Source organism: Homarus americanus, unplaced genomic scaffold, assembly GCF_018991925.1.
Source record: "Homarus americanus isolate GMGI-L3 unplaced genomic scaffold, GMGI_Hamer_2.0 scaffold59276, whole genome shotgun sequence".
NCBI lineage: Eukaryota > Metazoa > Arthropoda > Malacostraca > Decapoda > Nephropidae > Homarus > Homarus americanus.
The window spans coordinates 1-18,548 of record NW_024733410.1 but is presented as its reverse complement, the minus strand read 5'-3'; the positions used below and the strand labels follow the sequence as shown (position 1 = coordinate 18,548).

Sequence of the window (18,548 nt, the reverse complement as noted above, 5' to 3'; positions counted from 1 at the left end):
ACATTCTCAGCAGTAGTAGCACCCGTGTCAATATTCTAAGCAGTAGTAGCACCAGTGTCAACATTCGCAGCAGCAGTAGCTCTTGTGTCAACATTCTCAGTAGCAGCCGTGTCCACATTTTCAGCAGCAATAGCACCCGTTTCGACATTCTCAGAAACAGTAACACCCGTGTCAACATTCTCAGCAGCAGTAGCACCCGTGTCAACATTCTGAGCAGCAGTATCACCCGTATCAACATTCTCAGCAGTAGTAGCACCCGTGTCAATATTCTCAGCAACAGTAGCAGCCGTGTCAACATTTTCAGCAGCAGTAGCTCTTGTGTCAACATTCTCAGTAGCAGCCGTGTCCACATTCTCAGCAGCAGTAGCACCCGTGAAAACATTCTCAGCATCTGTAGCACCCGTGTCAACATTCTCAGGCTCAGTAGCACCTGTAGCAACTTTCTCAGCAGCAGTAGCACCCGTGTCAACATTCTCAGCTTGATGGTAGCACCTGTCAACCTTCTCCAGACTCCAATGGCACCCGTGTCCAACTTTCTCAGCAGCAGTAGCACCCGTGTCAGCATTTTCCAGAAACAGTAGCACTCGTGTCAACATCGTCAACTAATAGTACCCGTGTTAACATTCTCCCAACAGCAGTAGCACCCGTGTCAACATTCTCAGCAGCAGTATCAGCCGTGTCAACATTCTGAGCAGCAGTAGCACCCGTGTCAAAATTCTCAGTAGCACCCGTGTCAACATTCTTAGCTGCACTAACACCCGTGTCAACATTCTCAGCAACAGTAGCACCCATGTCAACATTCTCAGCAACAGTAGAACCCGTGTTAACATTATCAGCAGCAGTAGCACCCGTGTCAACATTTTCAGCTGCAGTAGCACCCGTGTCAACATTCTCAGCAGCAGTAGCACCTGTGTTAACATTCTCAGCAGCAGTAGCACCCGTGTCAACATCGTCAGCACCAGTGGCACACATGTCAACATTCTCAGCAGCAGTAGCAGCGGTGTCCACATTCTCAGCACCAGTAGCACCTGTGTCAACATTCTCAGCAACTAGTAGCAGCCGTGTCCGCATTCTCAGCAACAGTAGCAGCCGTGTCAACATTTTCAGCAGAAGTAGCAGCCGTGTCAATATTTGCAGCTGCAGTATCACCCGTGTCAACATCGTCAGCACCAGTAACAGCCGTGTTAACATTCTCAGCCACAGTAACAGCCGTGTTAACAATCTCAGCCCCAGTACCAGCCGTGTTAACATTCTCAGTAGCAATAGCAGCAGTGTCAGTATACCTCAGCAGCAGTAGTAACCGTGTCCACATTCTCAGCAGCAGTAGCACCCGTGTCAACATTCTCAGCACCAGTAAATGCCGTGTACACATTCTCACCAGCAATAGCACCCGTGTCAGCATTCTCAGCATAAAAGTAGCACCCGTGTCAACGCATTTCTTATTAGCAGCTGTGTTTAACATTCTCAGCGTAAAGTAGCAACCGATGTCAACATTCTCAGTAACAGCCGTGTCACATTCGCCAGCAATAACTCCTTGACCCAACATTCTCAGCAGGAGTAGCGCAATCAATATTCTCGGCACCAGTTGCACCTGTAGCAACGTTCTTGGCAGCAACACCGCGTATCAACATTCTCGGCAGTAGCACCCGTGTCAATATTCTCAGCAGCGAAGTAGCACCAGTCAACATTCGCGGCAACAGTGGCTCTTGTGTCAACGTTGTTCTCAGTAACAGCCGTGTCCACATTCTAAGCAGCATTAACTCCCTTGTCAACATTCTCAGCAGCAGTAGCACCCGTGTCAACATTCTCAGCAGCAATAGCACCCGTGTTAACATTCTAAGCACAAGTTGCACCTGCAGCAACGTTCTTAGCAGCAGGACCCGTATCAACATTCTCAGCAGTAGTAGCACCCGTGTCAATATTCTCAGCAGCAGTAGCACCCGTGTCAACATTCGCAGCAGCAGTAGCTCTTGTGTCAACATTCTCAGTAGCAGCCGTGTCCACATTCTCAGCAGCAGTAGCACCCGTGAAAACATTCTCAGCATCAGTAGCACCCGTGTCAACATTCTCAGGCTCAGTAGCACCTGTAGCAACTTTCTCAGCAGCAGTAGCACCCGTGTCAACATTCTCAGCAGTAGTAGCACCTGTGTCAACCTTCTCAGACTCAGTAGCACCCGTGTCAACTTTCTCAGCAGCAGTAGCACCCGTGTCAACATTTTCAGAAACAGTAGCACTCGTGTCAACATCGTCAGCAGCAATAGTACCCGTGTTAACATTCTCAACAGCAGTAGCACCCGTGTCAACATTCTCAGCAGCAGTATCAGCCGTGTCAACATTCTGAGCAGCAGTAGCACCCGTGTCAAAATTCTCAGTAGCACCCGTGTCAACATTCTTAGCTGCACTAACACCCGTGTCAACATTCTCAGCAACAGTAGCACCCATGTTAACATTCTCAGCAACAGTAGAACCCGTGTTAACATTATCAGCAGCAGTAGCACCCGTGTCAACATTTTCAGCTGCAGTAGCACCCGTGTCAACATTCTCAGCAGCAGTAGCACCCGTGTTAAAATTCTCAGCAGCAGTAGCACCCGTGTCAACATTCGCAGCAGCAGTAGCACCCGTGTTAACATTCTCAGCAGCAGTAGCTCCCGGGTTAACATTCTCAGCAACAGTAGCACCCGATTCAATATTCGCAGCAGTAGTAGCACCCGTGTCAACATCGTCAGCACCAGTAGCACCCATGTCTACATTCTCAGCAGCAGTAGCAGCCGTGTCCACATTCTCAGTACCAGTAGCACCTGTGTCAACATTCTCAGCACTAGTAGCAGCCGTGTCAGCATTCTCAGCAACAGTACCAGCCGTGTCAACATCGTCAGCACCAGTAACGGCCATGTAAACATTCTCAGGCCCAGTAATAACCGTGTTAACATTCTCAGCCCCAGTAGCAGCTGTGTCAACATTCTCAGCACCAATCGCAGCAGTGTCAATATTCTCAGCAGCAGTAGTAACCGTGTCCACATTCTCAGCAACAGTAGCATTCCGTGTCAATATTCTCAGCATCAGTAGCAACCGTGTCAACATCGTCAGCACCAGTAACAGCCGTGTTAACATTCTCAGGCCCAGTAATTGCCGTGTTAACATTCTCAGCCCCAGTAGCAGCTGTGTCAACATTCTCAACACCAATAGCAGCAGTGTCAATATTCTCAGCAGCAGTAGTAACCGTGTCCACATTCTCAGCAACAGTAGCACCCGTGTCAACATTCTCAGCAGCAGTAGCACCCGTGTCAACATTCTCAGCAGCAGTAGCACCCGTGTCAACATCGTCAGCAACAGTAGCACCCGTGTCAACATTCTCAGCAACAGTAGCACCCATGTCAATATTCGCAGCAGCAGTAGCACCCGTGTCAACATTCCCAGCAACAGTAGCACCCGTGTCAACATTCTCAGAAGCAGTAGCTCTTGTGTCTACATTCTCAGCACCAGTAGCACCTGTGTCAACATTCCCAGAACTAGTAACAGCCGTGTCCACATTCTCGCCAGCAATAGCACCCGTGTCAACATTCTCAGCATAAGTAGCACCCGGGTCAACATTTCTTATTAGCAGCTGTGTCAACATTCTCAGCATAAGTAGCACCCGTGCCAACATTCTCAGCAACAGCCGTGTCCACATTCTAAGCAGCAATAACTCCCTTGTCAACATTCTCAGCAGCAGTAGCACCCGTGTCAACATTCTCAGCAGCAATAGCACCCGTGTTAACATTCTTAGCACCAGTTGCACCTGTAACAACGTTCTTAGCAGCAGCACCCGTATCAACATTCTCAGCAGTAGTAGCACTCGTGTCAATATTCTCAGCAGCAGTAGCACCCGTGTCATCATTCGCAGCAGCAGTAGCTCCTGTGTCAACATTCTCAGTTGCAGCCGTGTCCACATTCTCAGCAGCAATAGCACCCGTGTCATCATTCTCAGCAGCACTAACACCCGTGTCAACATTCTCAGAAGCAGTAGCACCCGTGTCACCATTCTCAGCAGCAGTATCACCCATGTCAACATTCTCAGCCTCACTAGCCCTTGTAGTAACATTCTCAGCAGCAGTAGTACCCGTGTCAACATTCTCAGATGCAGTAGCACCTGTGTCAACCTTCTCAGAAACAGTAGCACCCGTGTCAACATCGTCAGCAGCAGTAGCACCCGTCTTAACATTCCCAGCAGCAGTTCCACCTGTGTCAACCTTCTCAGACTCAGTAGCACCCGTGTCAACATTCTCAGCAGCAGTAGCACCCGTGTCAACATTTTCAGCAGCAGTAGCACCCGTGTCAACATTCTCAGTGGCAGTAGCACCGTGTCACATTCTCGGCTGCCACTAACACCCGTGTCAGCATTCTCAGTCTCCATGTCACATTCTCAGCAACAGTAGAACCCGTGTTAACATTATCAGCAGCAGTAGCACCCGTGTCAACATTCTCAGCAGCAGTAGCACCGTGTCAGCTTTTCAGCAGCAGTAGCACCCATGTGTCAGCAGCAGTATCACCCGTGTTAACATTCTCAGCAGCAATAGCATCCGTGTCAGCATTCTCCAGCGCATAGCACCCGCGTTAACATTCTCAGCAGCAGTAGCACCCGTGTCAACATTCTCAGTAGCAGTAGCACCCGTGTCAACATTCTCAGCTGCACTAACACCCGTGTCAACATTCTCAGCACCAGTAGCTCCCATGTCAACATTCTCAGCAACAGTAGAACCCGTGTTAACATTATCAGCAGCAGTAGCACCCGTGTCAACATTCTCAGCAGCAGTAGCACCCGTGTCAACTTTTCAGCAGCAGTAGCACCCGTGTTAACATTGTCAGCAGCAGTATCACCCGTGTTAACATTCTCAGCAGCAATAGCATCCGTGTCAACATTCTCAGCAGCAGTAGCACCCGCGTTAACATTCTCAGCAGCAGTAGCACCCATCTCAACATTCTCAGCAGCAGTAGCACCCGTGTTAACATTCTCAGCAACAGTAGCACCCGTGTCAATATTCGCAGCAGCAGTGGTACCCGTGTCAACATCGTCAGCACCAGTAGCACCCATGTCAACAGTCTCAGCAGCAGTAGCAGCCGTGTCCACATTCTCAGCAACAGTAGCAGCCGTTTCAACATTTTCAGCAGAAGTAGCAGCCGTGTCAATATTTGTAGCTGCAGTATCACCCGTGTCAACATCGTCAGCACCAGTAACAGCCGTGTTAACATTCTCAGCCCCAGTAACAGCCATGTTAACAATCTCAACCCCAGTAGCATCCGTGTCAACATTCTCAGCAGCAGTAGCACCCGTGTTAACATTCTCAGCAACAGTAGCATGCCGTGTAAACATTCTCAGCACCAGTAGCAGCCGTGTCAACATTTTCAGTAGCAGTAGCACCCGTGTTAACATTCTCAGCAGCAGTAGCACCTGTGTCAACATCGTCAGCACCAGTAGCACCAATGTCAATATTCTCAGCAGCAGTTGCAGCCGTGTCCACATTCTCAGCAGCAGTAGCACATGTGTCAACATTCTCAGCACTAGTAGCAGCCGTGTCAGCATTCTCAGCAACAGTAGCAGCCGTGTCAACATTTTCAGCAGAAGTAGCAGCCGTGTCAATATTTGCAGCTGCAGTATCACCCATGTCAACATCGTCAGCACCAGTAACAGCCGTGTTAACATTCTCAGCCACAGTAACAGCCGTGTTACCAATCTCAGCCCCAGTAGCAGCCGTGACAACATTCTCAGCACCAATAGCAGCAGTGTCAGTATTCTCAGCAGCAGTAGTAACCGTGTCCACATTTTCAGCACCAGTAGCACCCGTAAAAAACATTCTCAGCACCAGTAAATGCCGTGTCCACATTCTCACCAGCAATAGCACCCGTGTCAGCATTCTCAGCATAAGTACCACCCGTGTCAACATTTCTTATTAGCAGCTGTGTCAACATTCTCAGCATAAGTAGCACCCGTGCCAACATTCTCAGTAACAGCCGTGTCCACATTCTAAGCATCAATAACTCCCTTGTCAACATTCTCAGCGGCAGTAGCACCCGTGTCAACATTCTCAGCAGCAATAGCACCCGTGTTAACATTCTTAGCATCAGTTGCACCTCTAGCAACGTTCTTAGCAGCAGCACCCGTATCAATATTCTCAGCAGTAGTAGCACTCGTGTCAATATTCTCAGCAGCAGTAGCACCCGTGTCATCATTCGCAGCAGCAGTAGCTCCTGTGTCAACATTCTCAGTAGCAGCCGTGTCCACATTCTCAGCAGCAATAGCACCCGTGTCATCATTCTCAGCAGCAGTAACACCCGTGTCAACATTCTCAGCAGCAGTAGCACCCATGTCAACATTCTCAGCCTCACTAGCACTTGTAGTAACATTCTCAGCAGCAGTAGTACCCGTGTCAACATTCCTAGCAGCAGTAGCACCTGTGTCAACCTTCTCAGAAACAGTAGCACTCGTGTCAACATCGTCAGGAGCAGTAGCACCCGTCTTAACATTCCCAGCAGCAGTTCCACCTGTGTCAACCTTCTCAGACTCAGTAGCACCCGTGTCAACATTCTCAGCAGCAGTAGTACCCGTGTCAACATTTTCAGCAGCAGTAGCACCCGTGTCAACATTCTCAGTAGCAGTAGCACCCGTGTCAACATTCTCAGCTGCACTAACACCCGTGTTAACATTATCAGAATCAGTAGCACCCGTGTCAACATTCTCAGCAGCAGTAGCACCCTTGTTAACATTGTCAGCAGCAGTAGCACCCGTGTTAACATTCTCAGCAGTAATAGCACCCGTGTCAACATTCTCAGCAGCAGTAGCACCCGTGTTAACATTCTCAGCTGCACTAACACCCGTGTTAACATTCTCAGCAACAGTAGCACCCGTGTCAATATTCGCAGCAGCAGTGGTACCCGTGTCAACATCGTCAGCACCAGTAGCACCCATGTCAACAGTCTCAGCAGCAGTAGCAGCCGTGTCCACATTCTCAGCAACAGTAGCAGCCGTTTCAACATTTTCAGCAGAAGTAGCAGCCGTGTCAATATTTGTAGCTGCAGTATCACCCGTGTCAACATCGTCAGCACCAGTAACAGCCGTGTTAACATTCTCAGCCCCAGTAACAGCCATGTTAACAATCTCAACCCCAGTAGCATCCGTGTCAACATTCTCAACAGCAGTAGCAGCCGTGTAAACATTCTCAGCACCAGTAGCAGCCGTGTCAACATTCTCAGCACCAGTAGCACCCGTGTCAACATTCTCAGCACCAGTAAATGCCGTGTCCACATTCTCACCAGCAATAGCAGCCGTGTCAACATTCTCAGCATAAGTAGAACCCGTGTCAACATTTCTTATTAGCAGCTGTGTCAACATTCTCAGCATAAGTTGCACCCGTGTCAACATTCTCAGTAACAGCCGTGTCCACATTCTAAGCAGCATTAACTCCCTTGTCAACATTCTCAGCAGCAGTAGCACCCGTGTCAACATTCTCAGCAGCAATAGCACCCGTGTTAACATTCTAAGCACAAGTTGCACCTGCAGCAACGTTCTTAGCAGCAGGACCCGTATCAACATTCTCAGCAGTAGTAGCACCCGTGTCAATATTCTCAGCAGCAGTAGCACCCGTGTCAACATTCGCAGCAGCAGTAGCTCTTGTGTCAACATTCTCAGTAGCAGCCGTGTCCACATTCTCAGCAGCAGTAGCACCCGTGAAAACATTCTCAGCATCAGTAGCACCCGTGTCAACATTCTCAGGCTCAGTAGCACCTGTAGCAACTTTTTCAGCAGCAGTAGCACCCGTGTCAACATTCTGGCAGCCGTGCCAGCAAAGTAGCACCCGTGTCAACATTCTCAGCACCAGTAAATGCCGTGTCAACATTCTCAGCACCAGTAGCACCGGTTTCAACATTCTCAGCAGCAGTAGCACCCGTGTCAACATTTTCAGCAGCAGTAGCACCCGTGTTAACATTGTCAGCAGCAGTAGCACCCGTGTTAACATTCTCAGCAGCAATAGCACCCGTGTCAACATTCTCAGCAGCAGTCGCAGTAACATTTTCAGCAGCAGTAGCACCCGTGTCAACATTTTCTCAGCAGCAGTAACCCGTGTTAATATTGTCAGCAGCAGTAGCACCCGTCTTAACATTCTCAGCAGCAATAGCACCCGTGTCAACATTCTCAACAGCAGTAGCACCCGTGTTAACATTCTCAGCAGCAGTAGCACCCGTCTCAACATTCTCAGCAGCAGTAGCACCCGTGTTAACATTCTCAGCAACAGTAGCACCCGTGTAAATATTCGCAGCAGCAGTGGTACCCGTGCCAACATCGTCAGCACCAGTAGCACCCATGTCAACAGTCTCAGCAGCAGTGGCAGCCGTGTCCACATTCTCAGCACCAGTAGCACCTGTGTCAACATTCTCAGCATTAGTAGCAGCCGTGTCAGCATTCTCAGCAACAGTAGCACCTGTGTCAACATTTTCAGTAGAAGTAGCAGCCGTGTCAATATTTGTAGCTGCAGTATCACCCGTGTCAACATCGTCAGCAACAGTAACAGCCGTGTTAACATTCTCAGCCCCAGTAACAGCCGTGTTAACAATCTCAGTCCCAGTAGCAGCCGTGTCAACATTCTCAGCACCAATAGCAGCAGTGTCAGTATTCTCAGCAGCAGTAGTAACCGTGTCCACATTCTCAGCAACAGTAGCAGCCGTGTAAACATTCTCAGCACCAGTAGCAGCCTTGTCAACATTTTCAGCAGCAGTAGCACCTGTGTTAACATTCTCAGCAGCAGTAGCACCCGTGTCAACATCGTCAGCACCAGTAGCACACATGTCAACATTCTCAGCAGCAGTAGCAGCGGTGTCCACATTCTCAGCACCAGTAGCACCTGTGTCAACATTCTCAGCAACTAGTAGCAGCCGTGTCCGCATTCTCAGCAACAGTAGCAGCCGTGTCAACATTTTCAGCAGAAGTAGCAGCCGTGTCAATATTTGCAGCTGCAGTATCACCCGTGTCAACATCGTCAGCACCAGTAACAGCCGTGTTAACATTCTCAGCCACAGTAACAGCCGTGTTAACAATCTCAGCCCCAGTACCAGCCGTGTTAACATTCTCAGTAGCAATAGCAGTAGTGTCAGTATACCTCAGCAGCAGTAGTAACCGTGTCCACATTCTCAGCAGCAGTAGCACCCGTGTCAACATTCTCAGCACCAGTAAATGCCGTGTACACATTCTCACCAGCAATAGCACCCGTGTCAGCATTCTCAGCATAAGTAGCACCCGTGTCAACATTTCTTATTAGCAGCTGTGTTAACATTCTCAGCGTAAGTAGCAACCGTGTCAACATTCTCAGTAACAGCCGTGTCCACATTCTAAGCAGCAATAACTCCCTTGTTAACATTCTCAGCAGGAGTAGCACCCAATCAATATTCTCAGCACCAGTTGCACCTGTAGCAATGTTCTTAGCAGCAGCACCGTATCAACATTCTCAGCAGTAGTAGCACCCGTGTCAATATTCTAAGCAGTAGTAGCACCAGTGTCAACATTCGCAGCAGCAGTAGCTCTTGTGTCAACATTCTCAGTAGCAGCCGTGTCCACATTTTCAGCAGCAATAGCACCCGTTTCGACATTCTCAGAAACAGTAACACCCGTGTCAACATTCTCAGCAGCAGTAGCACCCGTGTCAACATTCTGAGCAGCAGTATCACCCGTATCAACATTCTCAGCAGTAGTAGCACCCGTGTCAATATTCTCAGCAACAGTAGCAGCCGTGTCAACATTTTCAGCAGCAGTAGCTCTTGTGTCAACATTCTCAGTAGCAGCCGTGTCCACATTCTCAGCAGCAGTAGCACCCGTGAAAACATTCTCAGCATCTGTAGCACCCGTGTCAACATTCTCAGGCTCAGTAGCACCTGTAGCAACTTTCTCAGCAGCAGTAGCACCCGTGTCAACATTCTCAGCAGTAGTAGCACCTGTGTCAACCTTCTCAGACTCAGTAGCACCCGTGTCAACTTTCTCAGCAGCAGTAGCACCCGTGTCAACATTTTCAGAAACAGTAGCACTCGTGTCAACATCGTCAGCAGCAATAGTACCCGTGTTAACATTCTCAACAGCAGTAGCACCCGTGTCAACATTCTCAGCAGCAGTATCAGCCGTGTCAACATTCTGAGCAGCAGTAGCACCCGTGTCAAAATTCTCAGTAGCACCCGTGTCAACATTCTTAGCTGCACTAACACCCGTGTCAACATTCTCAGCAACAGTAGCACCCATGTCAACATTCTCAGCAACAGTAGAACCCGTGTTAACATTATCAGCAGCAGTAGCACCCGTGTCAACATTTTCAGCTGCAGTAGCACCCGTGTCAACATTCTCAGCAGCAGTAGCACCTGTGTTAACATTCTCAGCAGCAGTAGCACCCGTGTCAACATCGTCAGCACCAGTGGCACACATGTCAACATTCTCAGCAGCAGTAGCAGCGGTGTCCACATTCTCAGCACCAGTAGCACCTGTGTCAACATTCTCAGCAACTAGTAGCAGCCGTGTCCGCATTCTCAGCAACAGTAGCAGCCGTGTCAACATTTTCAGCAGAAGTAGCAGCCGTGTCAATATTTGCAGCTGCAGTATCACCCGTGTCAACATCGTCAGCACCAGTAACAGCCGTGTTAACATTCTCAGCCACAGTAACAGCCGTGTTAACAATCTCAGCCCCAGTACCAGCCGTGTTAACATTCTCAGTAGCAATAGCAGCAGTGTCAGTATACCTCAGCAGCAGTAGTAACCGTGTCCACATTCTCAGCAGCAGTAGCACCCGTGTCAACATTCTCAGCACCAGTAAATGCCGTGTACACATTCTCACCAGCAATAGCACCCGTGTCAGCATTCTCAGCATAAGTAGCACCCGTGTCAACATTTCTTATTAGCAGCTGTGTTAACATTCTCAGCGTAAGTAGCAACCGTGTCAACATTCTCAGTAACAGCCGTGTCCACATTCTAAGCAGCAATAACTCCCTTGTTAACATTCTCAGCAGGAGTAGCACCCAATCAATATTCTCAGCACCAGTTGCACCTGTAGCAATGTTCTTAGCAGCAGCACCGTATCAACATTCTCAGCAGTAGTAGCACCCGTGTCAATATTCTAAGCAGTAGTAGCACCAGTGTCAACATTCGCAGCAGCAGTAGCTCTTGTGTCAACATTCTCAGTAGCAGCCGTGTCCACATTTTCAGCAGCAATAGCACCCGTTTCGACATTCTCAGAAACAGTAACACCCGTGTCAACATTCTCAGCAGCAGTAGCACCCGTGTCAACATTCTGAGCAGCAGTATCACCCGTATCAACATTCTCAGCAGTAGTAGCACCCGTGTCAATATTCTCAGCAACAGTAGCAGCCGTGTCAACATTTTCAGCAGCAGTAGCTCTTGTGTCAACATTCTCAGTAGCAGCCGTGTCCACATTCTCAGCAGCAGTAGCACCCGTGAAAACATTCTCAGCATCTGTAGCACCCGTGTCAACATTCTCAGGCTCAGTAGCACCTGTAGCAACTTTCTCAGCAGCAGTAGCACCCGTGTCAACATTCTCAGCAGCAGTATCAGCACCTGTGTCAACCTATCAGACTCAGTAGCACCCGTGTCAACTTCTCAGCAGCAGTAGCACCCGTGTCAACATTTTCAGAAACAGTAGCACTCGTGTCAACATCGTCAGCAGCAATAGTACCCGTGTTAACATTCTCAACAGCAGTAGCACCCGTGTCAACATTCTCAGCAGCAGTATCAGCCGTGTCAACATTCTGAGCAGCAGTAGCACCCGTGTCAAAATTCTCAGTAGCACCCGTGTCAACATTCTTAGCTGCACTAACACCCGTGTCAACATTCTCAGCAACAGTAGCACCCATGTTAACATTCTCAGCAACAGTAGAACCCGTGTTAACATTATCAGCAGCAGTAGCACCCGTGTCAACATTTTCAGCTGCAGTAGCACCCGTGTCAACATTCTCAGCAGCAGTAGCACCCGTGTTAAAATTCTCAGCAGCAGTAGCACCCGTGTCAACATTCGCAGCAGCAGTAGCACCCGTGTTAACATTCTCAGCAGCAGTAGCTCCCGGGTTAACATTCTCAGCAACAGTAGCACCCGATTCAATATTCGCAGCAGTAGTAGCACCCGTGTCAACATCGTCAGCACCAGTAGCACCCATGTCTACATTCTCAGCAGCAGTAGCAGCCGTGTCCACATTCTCAGTACCAGTAGCACCTGTGTCAACATTCTCAGCACTAGTAGCAGCCGTGTCAGCATTCTCAGCAACAGTACCAGCCGTGTCAACATCGTCAGCACCAGTAACGGCCATGTAAACATTCTCAGGCCCAGTAATAACCGTGTTAACATTCTCAGCCCCAGTAGCAGCTGTGTCAACATTCTCAGCACCAATCGCAGCAGTGTCAATATTCTCAGCAGCAGTAGTAACCGTGTCCACATTCTCAGCAACAGTAGCATTCCGTGTCAATATTCTCAGCATCAGTAGCAACCGTGTCAACATCGTCAGCACCAGTAACAGCCGTGTTAACATTCTCAGGCCCAGTAATTGCCGTGTTAACATTCTCAGCCCCAGTAGCAGCTGTGTCAACATTCTCAACACCAATAGCAGCAGTGTCAATATTCTCAGCAGCAGTAGTAACCGTGTCCACATTCTCAGCAACAGTAGCACCCGTGTCAACATTCTCAGCAGCAGTAGCACCCGTGTCAACATTCTCAGCAGCAGTAGCACCCGTGTCAACATCGTCAGCAACAGTAGCACCCGTGTCAACATTCTCAGCAACAGTAGCACCCATGTCAATATTCGCAGCAGCAGTAGCACCCGTGTCAACATTCCCAGCAACAGTAGCACCCGTGTCAACATTCTCAGAAGCAGTAGCTCTTGTGTCTACATTCTCAGCACCAGTAGCACCTGTGTCAACATTCCCAGAACTAGTAACAGCCGTGTCCACATTCTCGCCAGCAATAGCACCCGTGTCAACATTCTCAGCATAAGTAGCACCCGGGTCAACATTCTCAGCAGCAGTATCACCCATGTCAACATTCTCAGCCTCACTAGCCCTTGTAGTACCATTCTCAGCAGCAGTAGTACCCGTGTCAACATTCGCAGATGCAGTAGCACCTGTGTCAACCTTCTCAGAAACAGTAGCACCCGTGTCAACATCGTCAGCAGCAGTAGCACCCGTCTTAACATTCCCAGCAGCAGTTCCACCTGTGTCAACCTTCTCAGACTCAGTAGCACCCGTGTCAACATTCTCAGCAGCAGTAGCACCCGTGTCAACATTTTTCAGCAGCAGTAGCACCCGTGTCAACATTCTCAGTAGCAGTAGCACCCGTGTCAACATTCTCAGCTGCACTAACACCCGTGTCAACATTCTCAGCACCAGTAGCTCCCATGTCAACATTCTCAGCAACAGTAGAACCCGTGTTAACATTATCAGCAGCAGTAGCACCCGTGTCAACATTCTCAGCAGCAGTAGCACCCGTGTCAACTTTTCAGCAGCAGTAGCACCCGTGTTAACATTGTCAGCAGCAGTATCACCCGTGTTAACATTCTCAGCAGCAATAGCATCCGTGTCAACATTCTCAGCAGCAGTAGCACCCGCGTTAACATTCTCAGCAGCAGTAGCACCCATCTCAACATTCTCAGCAGCAGTAGCACCCGTGTTAACATTCTCAGCAACAGTAGCACCCGTGTCAATATTCGCAGCAGCAGTGGTACCCGTGTCATCATCGTCAGCACCAGTAGCACCCATGTCAACAGTCTCAGCAGCAGTAGCAGCCGTGTCCACATTCTCAGCAACAGTAGCAGCCGTTTCAACATTTTCAGCAGAAGTAGCAGCCGTGTCAATATTTGTAGCTGCAGTATCACCCGTGTCAACATCGTCAGCACCAGTAACAGCCGTGTTAACATTCTCAGCCCCAGTAACAGCCATGTTAACAATCTCAACCCCAGTAGCATCCGTGTCAACATTCTCAGCAGCAGTAGCACCCGTGTTAACATTCTCAGCAACAGTAGCATGCCGTGTAAACATTCTCAGCACCAGTAGCAGCCGTGTCAACATTTTCAGTAGCAGTAGCACCCGTGTTAACATTCTCAGCAGCAGTAGCACCTGTGTCAACATCGTCAGCACCAGTAGCACCAATGTCAATATTCTCAGCAGCAGTTGCAGCCGTGTCCACATTCTCAGCAGCAGTAGCACATGTGTCAACATTCTCAGCACTAGTAGCAGCCGTGTCAGCATTCTCAGCAACAGTAGCAGCCGTGTCAACATTTTCAGCAGAAGTAGCAGCCGTGTCAATATTTGCCGCTGCAGTATCACCCATGTCAACATCGTCAGCACCAGTAACAGCCGTGTTAACATTCTCAGCCACAGTAACAGCCGTGTTACCAATCTCAGCCCCAGTAGCAGCCGTGACAACATTCTCAGCACCAATAGCAGCAGTGTCAGTATTCTCAGCAGCAGTAGTAACCGTGTCCACATTTTCAGCACCAGTAGCACCCGAAAAAAACATTCTCAGCACCAGTAAATGCCGTGTCCACATTCTCACCAGCAATAGCACCCGTGTCAGCATTCTCAGCATAAGTACCACCCGTGTCAACATTTCTTATTAGCAGCTGTGTCAACATTCTCAGCATAAGTAGCACCCGTGCCAACATTCTCAGTAACAGCCGTGTCCACATTCTAAGCATCAATAACTCCCTTGTCAACATTCTCAGCGGCAGTAGCACCCGTGTCAACATTCTCAGCAGCAATAGCACCCGTGTTAACATTCTTAGCATCAGTTGCACCTCTAGCAACGTTCTTAGCAGCAGCACCCGTATCAATATTCTCAGCAGTAGTAGCACTCGTGTCAATATTCTCAGCAGCAGTAGCACCCGTGTCATCATTCGCAGCAGCAGTAGCTCCTGTATCAACATTCTCAGTAGCAGCCGTGTCCACATTCTCAGCAGCAATAGCACCCGTGTCATCATTCTCAGCAGCAGTATCACCCGTGTCAACATTCTCAGCAGCAGTAGCACCCATGTCAACATTCTCAGCCTCACTAGCACTTGTAGTAACATTCTCAGCAGCAGTAGTACCCGTGTCAACATTCCCAGCAGCAGTAGCACCTGTGTCAACCTTCTCAGAAACAGTAGCACCCGTGTCAACATCGTCAGGAGCAGTAGCACCCGTCTTAACATTCCCAGCAGCAGTTCCACCTGTGTCAACCTTCTCAGACTCAGTAGCACCCGTGTCAACATTCTCAGCAGCAGTAGTACCCGTGTCAACATTTTCAGCAGCAGTAGCACCCGTGTCAACATTCTCAGTAGCAGTAGCACCCGTGTCAACATTCTCAGCTGCACTAACACCCGTGTTAACATTATCAGAATCAGTAGCACCCGTGTCAACATTCTCAGCAGCAGTATCACGCAACCAGCTAGCACCCTTGTTAACATTGTCAGCAGCAGTAGCACCCGTGTTAACATTCTCAGCAGTAATAGCACCCGTGTCAACATTCTCAGCAGCAGTAGCACCCGTGTTAACATTCTCAGCTGCACTAACACCCGTGTTAACATTCTCAGCAACAGTAGCACCCGTGTCAATATTCGCAGCAGCAGTGGTACCCGTGTCAACATCGTCAGCACCAGTAGCACCCATGTCAACAGTCTCAGCAGCAGTAACAGCCGTGTCCACATTCTCAGCAGCAGTAGCACATGTGTCAACATTCTCAGCACTAGTAGCAGCCGTGTCAGCATTCTCAGCAACAGTAGCAGCCGTGTCAACATTTTCAGCAGAAGTAGCAGCCGTGTCAATATTTGCAGCTGCAGTATCACCCATGTCAACATCGTCAGCACCAGTAACAGCCGTGTTAACATTCTCAGCCACAGTAACAGCCGTGTTACCAATCTCAGCCCCAGTAGCAGCCGTGACAACATTCTCAGCACCAATAGCAGCAGTGTCAGTATTCTCAGCAGCAGTAGTAACCGTGTCCACATTTTCAGCACCAGTAGCACCCGAAAAAAACATTCTCAGCACCAGTAAATGCCGTGTCCACATTCTCACCAGCAATAGCACCCGTGTCAGCATTCTCAGCATAAGTACCACCCGTGTCAACATTTCTTATTAGCAGCTGTGTCAACATTCTCAGCATAAGTAGCACCCGTGCCAACATTCTCAGTAACAGCCGTGTCCACATTCTAAGCATCAATAACTCCCTTGTCAACATTCTCAGCGGCAGTAGCACCCGTGTCAACATTCTCAGCAGCAATAGCACCCGTGTTAACATTCTTAGCATCAGTTGCACCTCTAGCAACGTTCTTAGCAGCAGCACCCGTATCAATATTCTCAGCAGTAGTAGCACTCGTGTCAATATTCTCAGCAGCAGTAGCACCCGTGTCATCATTCGCAGCAGCAGTAGCTCCTGTATCAACATTCTCAGTAGCAGCCGTGTCCACATTCTCAGCAGCAATAGCACCCGTGTCATCATTCTCAGCAGCAGTATCACCCGTGTCAACATTCTCAGCAGCAGTAGCACCCATGTCAACATTCTCAGCCTCACTAGCACTTGTAGTAACATTCTCAGCAGCAGTAGTACCCGTGTCAACATTCCCAGCAGCAGTAGCACCTGTGTCAACCTTCTCAGAAACAGTAGCACCCGTGTCAACATCGTCAGGAGCAGTAGCACCCGTCTTAACATTCCCAGCAGCAGTTCCACCTGTGTCAACCTTCTCAGACTCAGTAGCACCCGTGTCAACATTCTCAGCAGCAGTAGTACCCGTGTCAACATTCTCAGCAGCAGTAGCACCCGTGTCAACATTCTCAGTAGCAGTAGCACCCGTGTCAACATTCTCAGCTGCACTAACACCCGTGTTAACATTATCAGAATCAGTAGCACCCGTGTCAACATTCTCAGCAGCAGTATCACGCGTGTCAACATTTTCAGCAGCAGTAGCACCCTTGTTAACATTGTCAGCAGCAGTAGCACCCGTGTTAACATTCTCAGCAGTAATAGCACCCGTGTCAACATTCTCAGCAGCAGTAGCACCCGTGTTAACATTCTCAGCTGCACTAACACCCGTGTTAACATTCTCAGCAACAGTAGCACCCGTGTCAATATTCGCAGCAGCAGTGGTACCCGTGTCAACATCGTCAGCACCAGTAGCACCCATGTCAACAGTCTCAGCAGCAGTAACAGCCGTGTCCACATTCTCAGCAACAGTAGCAGCCGTGTCAACATTTTCATCAGAAGTAGCAGCCGTGTCAATATTTGTACCTGCAGTATCACCCGTGTCAACATCGTCAGCACCAATAACAGCCGTGTTAACATTCTCAGCACCAATAGCAGCAGTGTCAGTATTCTCAGCAGCAGTAGTATCCGTGTCCACATTCTCAGTAACAGTAGCAGCCGTGTAAACATTCTCAGCACCAGTAGCAGCCGTGTCAACATTTTCAGCAGCAGTAGCACCTGTGTTAACATTCTCAGCAGCAGTAGCACCCGTGTTAACATTTTCAGCAGCAGTAGCACCTGTGTTAACATTCTCAGCAGCAGTAGCACCTGTGTTAACATTCTCAGCAGCAGTAGCAGCCGTGTCAACATTTTCAGCAGCAGTAGCACCTGTGTTAACATTCTCAGCAGCAGTAGCACCTGTGTCAACATCGTCAGCACCAGTAGCACCCATGTCAACATTCTCAGCAGCAGTAGCAGCCGTGTCCACATTCTCAGCAGCAGTAGCACCTTGTCAACATTTTCAGCACTAGTAGCAGCCGTGTCAGCATTCTCAGCAACAGTAGCAGCCGTGTCAACATTTTCAGCAGAAGTAGCAGCCGTGTCAATATTTGCAGCTGCAGTATCACCCGTGTCAACATCGTCAGCACCAGTAACAGCCGTGTTAACATTCTCAGCCACAGTAACAGCCGTGTTAACAATCTCAGCCCCAGTAGCAGCCGTGTCAACATTCTCAGCACCAATAGCAGCAGTGTCAGTATTCTCAGCTGCAGTAGTAACCGTGTCCACATTCGCAGCACCAGTAGCACCCGTATAAACATTCTCGGCACCAGTAAATGCCGTGTCCACATTCTCACCAGCAATAGCACCCGTGTCAGCATTCTCAGCATAAGTAGCACGCGTGTCAACATTTTTTATTAGCAGCTGTGTTAACAATCTCAGCATAAGTAGTAACCGTGTCAACATTCTCAGTAACAGCCGTGTCCACATTCTAAGCAGCAATAACTCCCTTGTCAATATTCTCAGCAGCAGTAGCACCCATGTCAACATTCTCAGCAGCAATAGCCTCCGTGTTAACATTTTTAGCACCAGTTGCACCTGTAGCAACGTTCTTAGCTGCAGCACCCGTATCAACATTCTCAGCAGTAGTAGCACCCTTGTCAATATTCTCAGCAGCAGTTGCACCTGTGTCAACAATCGCAGCAGCAGTAGCTCCTGTGTCAACATTCTCAGCCTCACTCGCACTTGTAGTAACATTCTCAGCAGCAGTAGCACCTGTATCAATATTGTCAGCATCAGTAGCACCTGTGTCAACATCGTCAGCACCAG

At 49.1% G+C, this 18,548-nt stretch overlaps 7 protein-coding genes across 7 annotated transcripts; 2 read left to right on the top strand and 5 right to left on the bottom strand.

Annotated features, from left to right (window-relative positions):
• Window positions 1-1,566: 1,566 nt before the first annotated feature.
• Window positions 1,567-5,891, bottom strand: LOC121869804 (mucin-21-like). Its single transcript, XM_042371382.1, has 8 exons — window positions 5,409-5,891; window positions 5,108-5,320; window positions 4,080-4,262; window positions 3,729-3,992; window positions 3,470-3,604; window positions 2,629-3,159; window positions 2,035-2,187; window positions 1,567-1,746 (listed from the first exon to the last, which is right to left on the bottom strand). Exons 1-8 carry the CDS (start codon window positions 5,889-5,891, stop codon window positions 1,567-1,569), a joined length of 2,142 nt encoding a protein of 713 aa, XP_042227316.1.
• Window positions 5,892-5,914: 23 nt separating this feature from the next.
• Window positions 5,915-7,123, bottom strand: LOC121869803. Its single transcript, XM_042371381.1, has 4 exons — window positions 6,980-7,123; window positions 6,364-6,562; window positions 6,089-6,225; window positions 5,915-6,001 (listed from the first exon to the last, which is right to left on the bottom strand). The coding sequence occupies exons 1-4, from the start codon at window positions 7,121-7,123 to the stop codon at window positions 5,915-5,917; spliced, it is 567 nt and encodes a 188-aa protein (XP_042227315.1).
• Window positions 7,122-11,101, top strand: LOC121869802 (chitinase-like protein PB1E7.04c). Its single transcript, XM_042371380.1, has 8 exons — window positions 7,122-7,153; window positions 7,688-7,822; window positions 8,232-8,637; window positions 8,892-9,118; window positions 9,288-9,461; window positions 9,826-9,980; window positions 10,510-10,759; window positions 10,906-11,101. The coding sequence occupies exons 1-8, from the start codon at window positions 7,122-7,124 to the stop codon at window positions 11,099-11,101; spliced, it is 1,575 nt and encodes a 524-aa protein (XP_042227314.1).
• A 19-nt stretch (window positions 11,102-11,120) lies between these two features.
• Window positions 11,121-14,585, bottom strand: LOC121869801 (mucin-21-like). Its single transcript, XM_042371378.1, has 6 exons — window positions 14,103-14,585; window positions 13,802-14,014; window positions 12,902-13,264; window positions 12,061-12,591; window positions 11,466-11,588; window positions 11,121-11,234 (listed from the first exon to the last, which is right to left on the bottom strand). The coding sequence occupies exons 1-6, from the start codon at window positions 14,583-14,585 to the stop codon at window positions 11,121-11,123; spliced, it is 1,827 nt and encodes a 608-aa protein (XP_042227312.1).
• A 23-nt stretch (window positions 14,586-14,608) lies between these two features.
• On the bottom strand, window positions 14,609-16,081 carry LOC121869800. The gene is made up of 4 exons (XM_042371377.1): window positions 15,709-16,081; window positions 15,124-15,213; window positions 14,783-14,919; window positions 14,609-14,695 (listed from the first exon to the last, which is right to left on the bottom strand). The coding sequence occupies exons 1-4, from the start codon at window positions 16,079-16,081 to the stop codon at window positions 14,609-14,611; spliced, it is 687 nt and encodes a 228-aa protein (XP_042227311.1).
• A 23-nt stretch (window positions 16,082-16,104) lies between these two features.
• Window positions 16,105-17,163, bottom strand: LOC121869799. Its single transcript, XM_042371376.1, has 4 exons — window positions 17,040-17,163; window positions 16,620-16,709; window positions 16,279-16,415; window positions 16,105-16,191 (listed from the first exon to the last, which is right to left on the bottom strand). The coding sequence occupies exons 1-4, from the start codon at window positions 17,161-17,163 to the stop codon at window positions 16,105-16,107; spliced, it is 438 nt and encodes a 145-aa protein (XP_042227310.1).
• LOC121869807 (flocculation protein FLO11-like) lies at window positions 17,162-18,469 on the top strand (the record flags this gene model as incomplete). The annotated part of the gene is made up of 5 exons (XM_042371385.1): window positions 17,162-17,386; window positions 17,636-17,701; window positions 17,747-17,751; window positions 17,837-18,111; window positions 18,246-18,469. Coding segments are annotated over exons 1-5 (795 nt in total), but the record flags the coding sequence as incomplete, so codon positions are not given.
• Window positions 18,470-18,548: the final 79 nt, after the last annotated feature.

What these genes read in the sequence shown, in the direction of transcription:
- LOC121869804 (XM_042371382.1), bottom strand. Translation starts at nt 5,891, where the DNA reads ATGCTGACACGGGTGCTATTGCTGGTGAGAATGTGGACACGGCATTTA. An exon ending in GTGCTACTGCTGCTGAGAAT is followed by an intron (nt 5,321 to 5,408) that starts GTTAACACGGGT and finishes ACTGTTGCTGAG; the next exon opens with AATGTTAACACGGGTGCTAC. An exon ending in CTGCTACTGTTGCTGAGAAT is followed by an intron (nt 4,263 to 5,107) that starts GTGGACACGGCT and finishes ACTGCTGCTGAG; the next exon opens with AATGTTGACACGGGTGCTAC.
- LOC121869800 (XM_042371377.1), bottom strand. Translation starts at nt 16,081, where the DNA reads ATGCTGACACGGGTGCTATTGCTGGTGAGAATGTGGACACGGCATTTA. An exon ending in TGCTGAGAATGTTGACACAT is followed by an intron (nt 15,214 to 15,708) that starts GTGCTACTGCTG and finishes AGGTTGACACAG; the next exon opens with GTGGAACTGCTGCTGGGAAT. An exon ending in GTGCAACTGATGCTAAGAAT is followed by an intron (nt 14,696 to 14,782) that starts GTTAACACGGGT and finishes ATTGATGCTTAG; the next exon opens with AATGTGGACACGGCTGTTAC.
- LOC121869802 (XM_042371380.1), top strand. Translation starts at nt 7,122, where the DNA reads ATGTTAACAATCTCAACCCCAGTAGCATCCGT. An exon ending in ATGTTCTTAGCAGCAGCACC is followed by an intron (nt 9,462 to 9,825) that starts GTATCAACATTC and finishes CCACATTCTCAG; the next exon opens with CAGCAGTAGCACCCGTGAAA. An exon ending in AGTATACCTCAGCAGCAGTA is followed by an intron (nt 10,760 to 10,905) that starts GTAACCGTGTCC and finishes ATTTCTTATTAG; the next exon opens with CAGCTGTGTTAACATTCTCA.
- LOC121869801 (XM_042371378.1), bottom strand. Translation starts at nt 14,585, where the DNA reads ATGCTGACACGGGTGCTATTGCTGGTGAGAATGTGGACACGGCATTTA. An exon ending in CTGCTACTGTTGCTGAGAAT is followed by an intron (nt 13,265 to 13,801) that starts GTGGACACGGCT and finishes ACTGCTGCTGAG; the next exon opens with AATGTTGACACGGGTGCTAC. An exon ending in GTGCTACTGGTGCTGAGAAT is followed by an intron (nt 12,592 to 12,901) that starts GTAGACACAAGA and finishes ATGTTGACACAG; the next exon opens with CTGCTACTGGGGCTGAGAAT.
- LOC121869803 (XM_042371381.1), bottom strand. Translation starts at nt 7,123, where the DNA reads ATGGCTGTTACTGGGGCTGAGAATGTTAACACGGCTGTTACTGGTGCT. An exon ending in CTGCTACTGTTGCTGAGAAT is followed by an intron (nt 6,563 to 6,979) that starts GTGGACACGGCT and finishes ACTGCTGCTGAG; the next exon opens with AATGTTGACACGGGTGCTAC. An exon ending in GAATGTTACTACAAGTGCTA is followed by an intron (nt 6,226 to 6,363) that starts GTGAGGCTGAGA and finishes ATGTTGACACAG; the next exon opens with GAGCTACTGCTGCTGCGAAT.
- LOC121869799 (XM_042371376.1), bottom strand. Translation starts at nt 17,163, where the DNA reads ATGGGTGCTACTGGTGCTGACGATGTTGACACGGGTACCACTGCTGCT. An exon ending in TTCTGAGAAGGTTGACACAG is followed by an intron (nt 16,416 to 16,619) that starts GTGCTACTGCTG and finishes ATGTTGATACAG; the next exon opens with GAGCTACTGCTGCTGCGAAT. An exon ending in GTGCAACTGATGCTAAGAAT is followed by an intron (nt 16,192 to 16,278) that starts GTTAACACGGGT and finishes ATTGATGCTTAG; the next exon opens with AATGTGGACACGGCTGTTAC.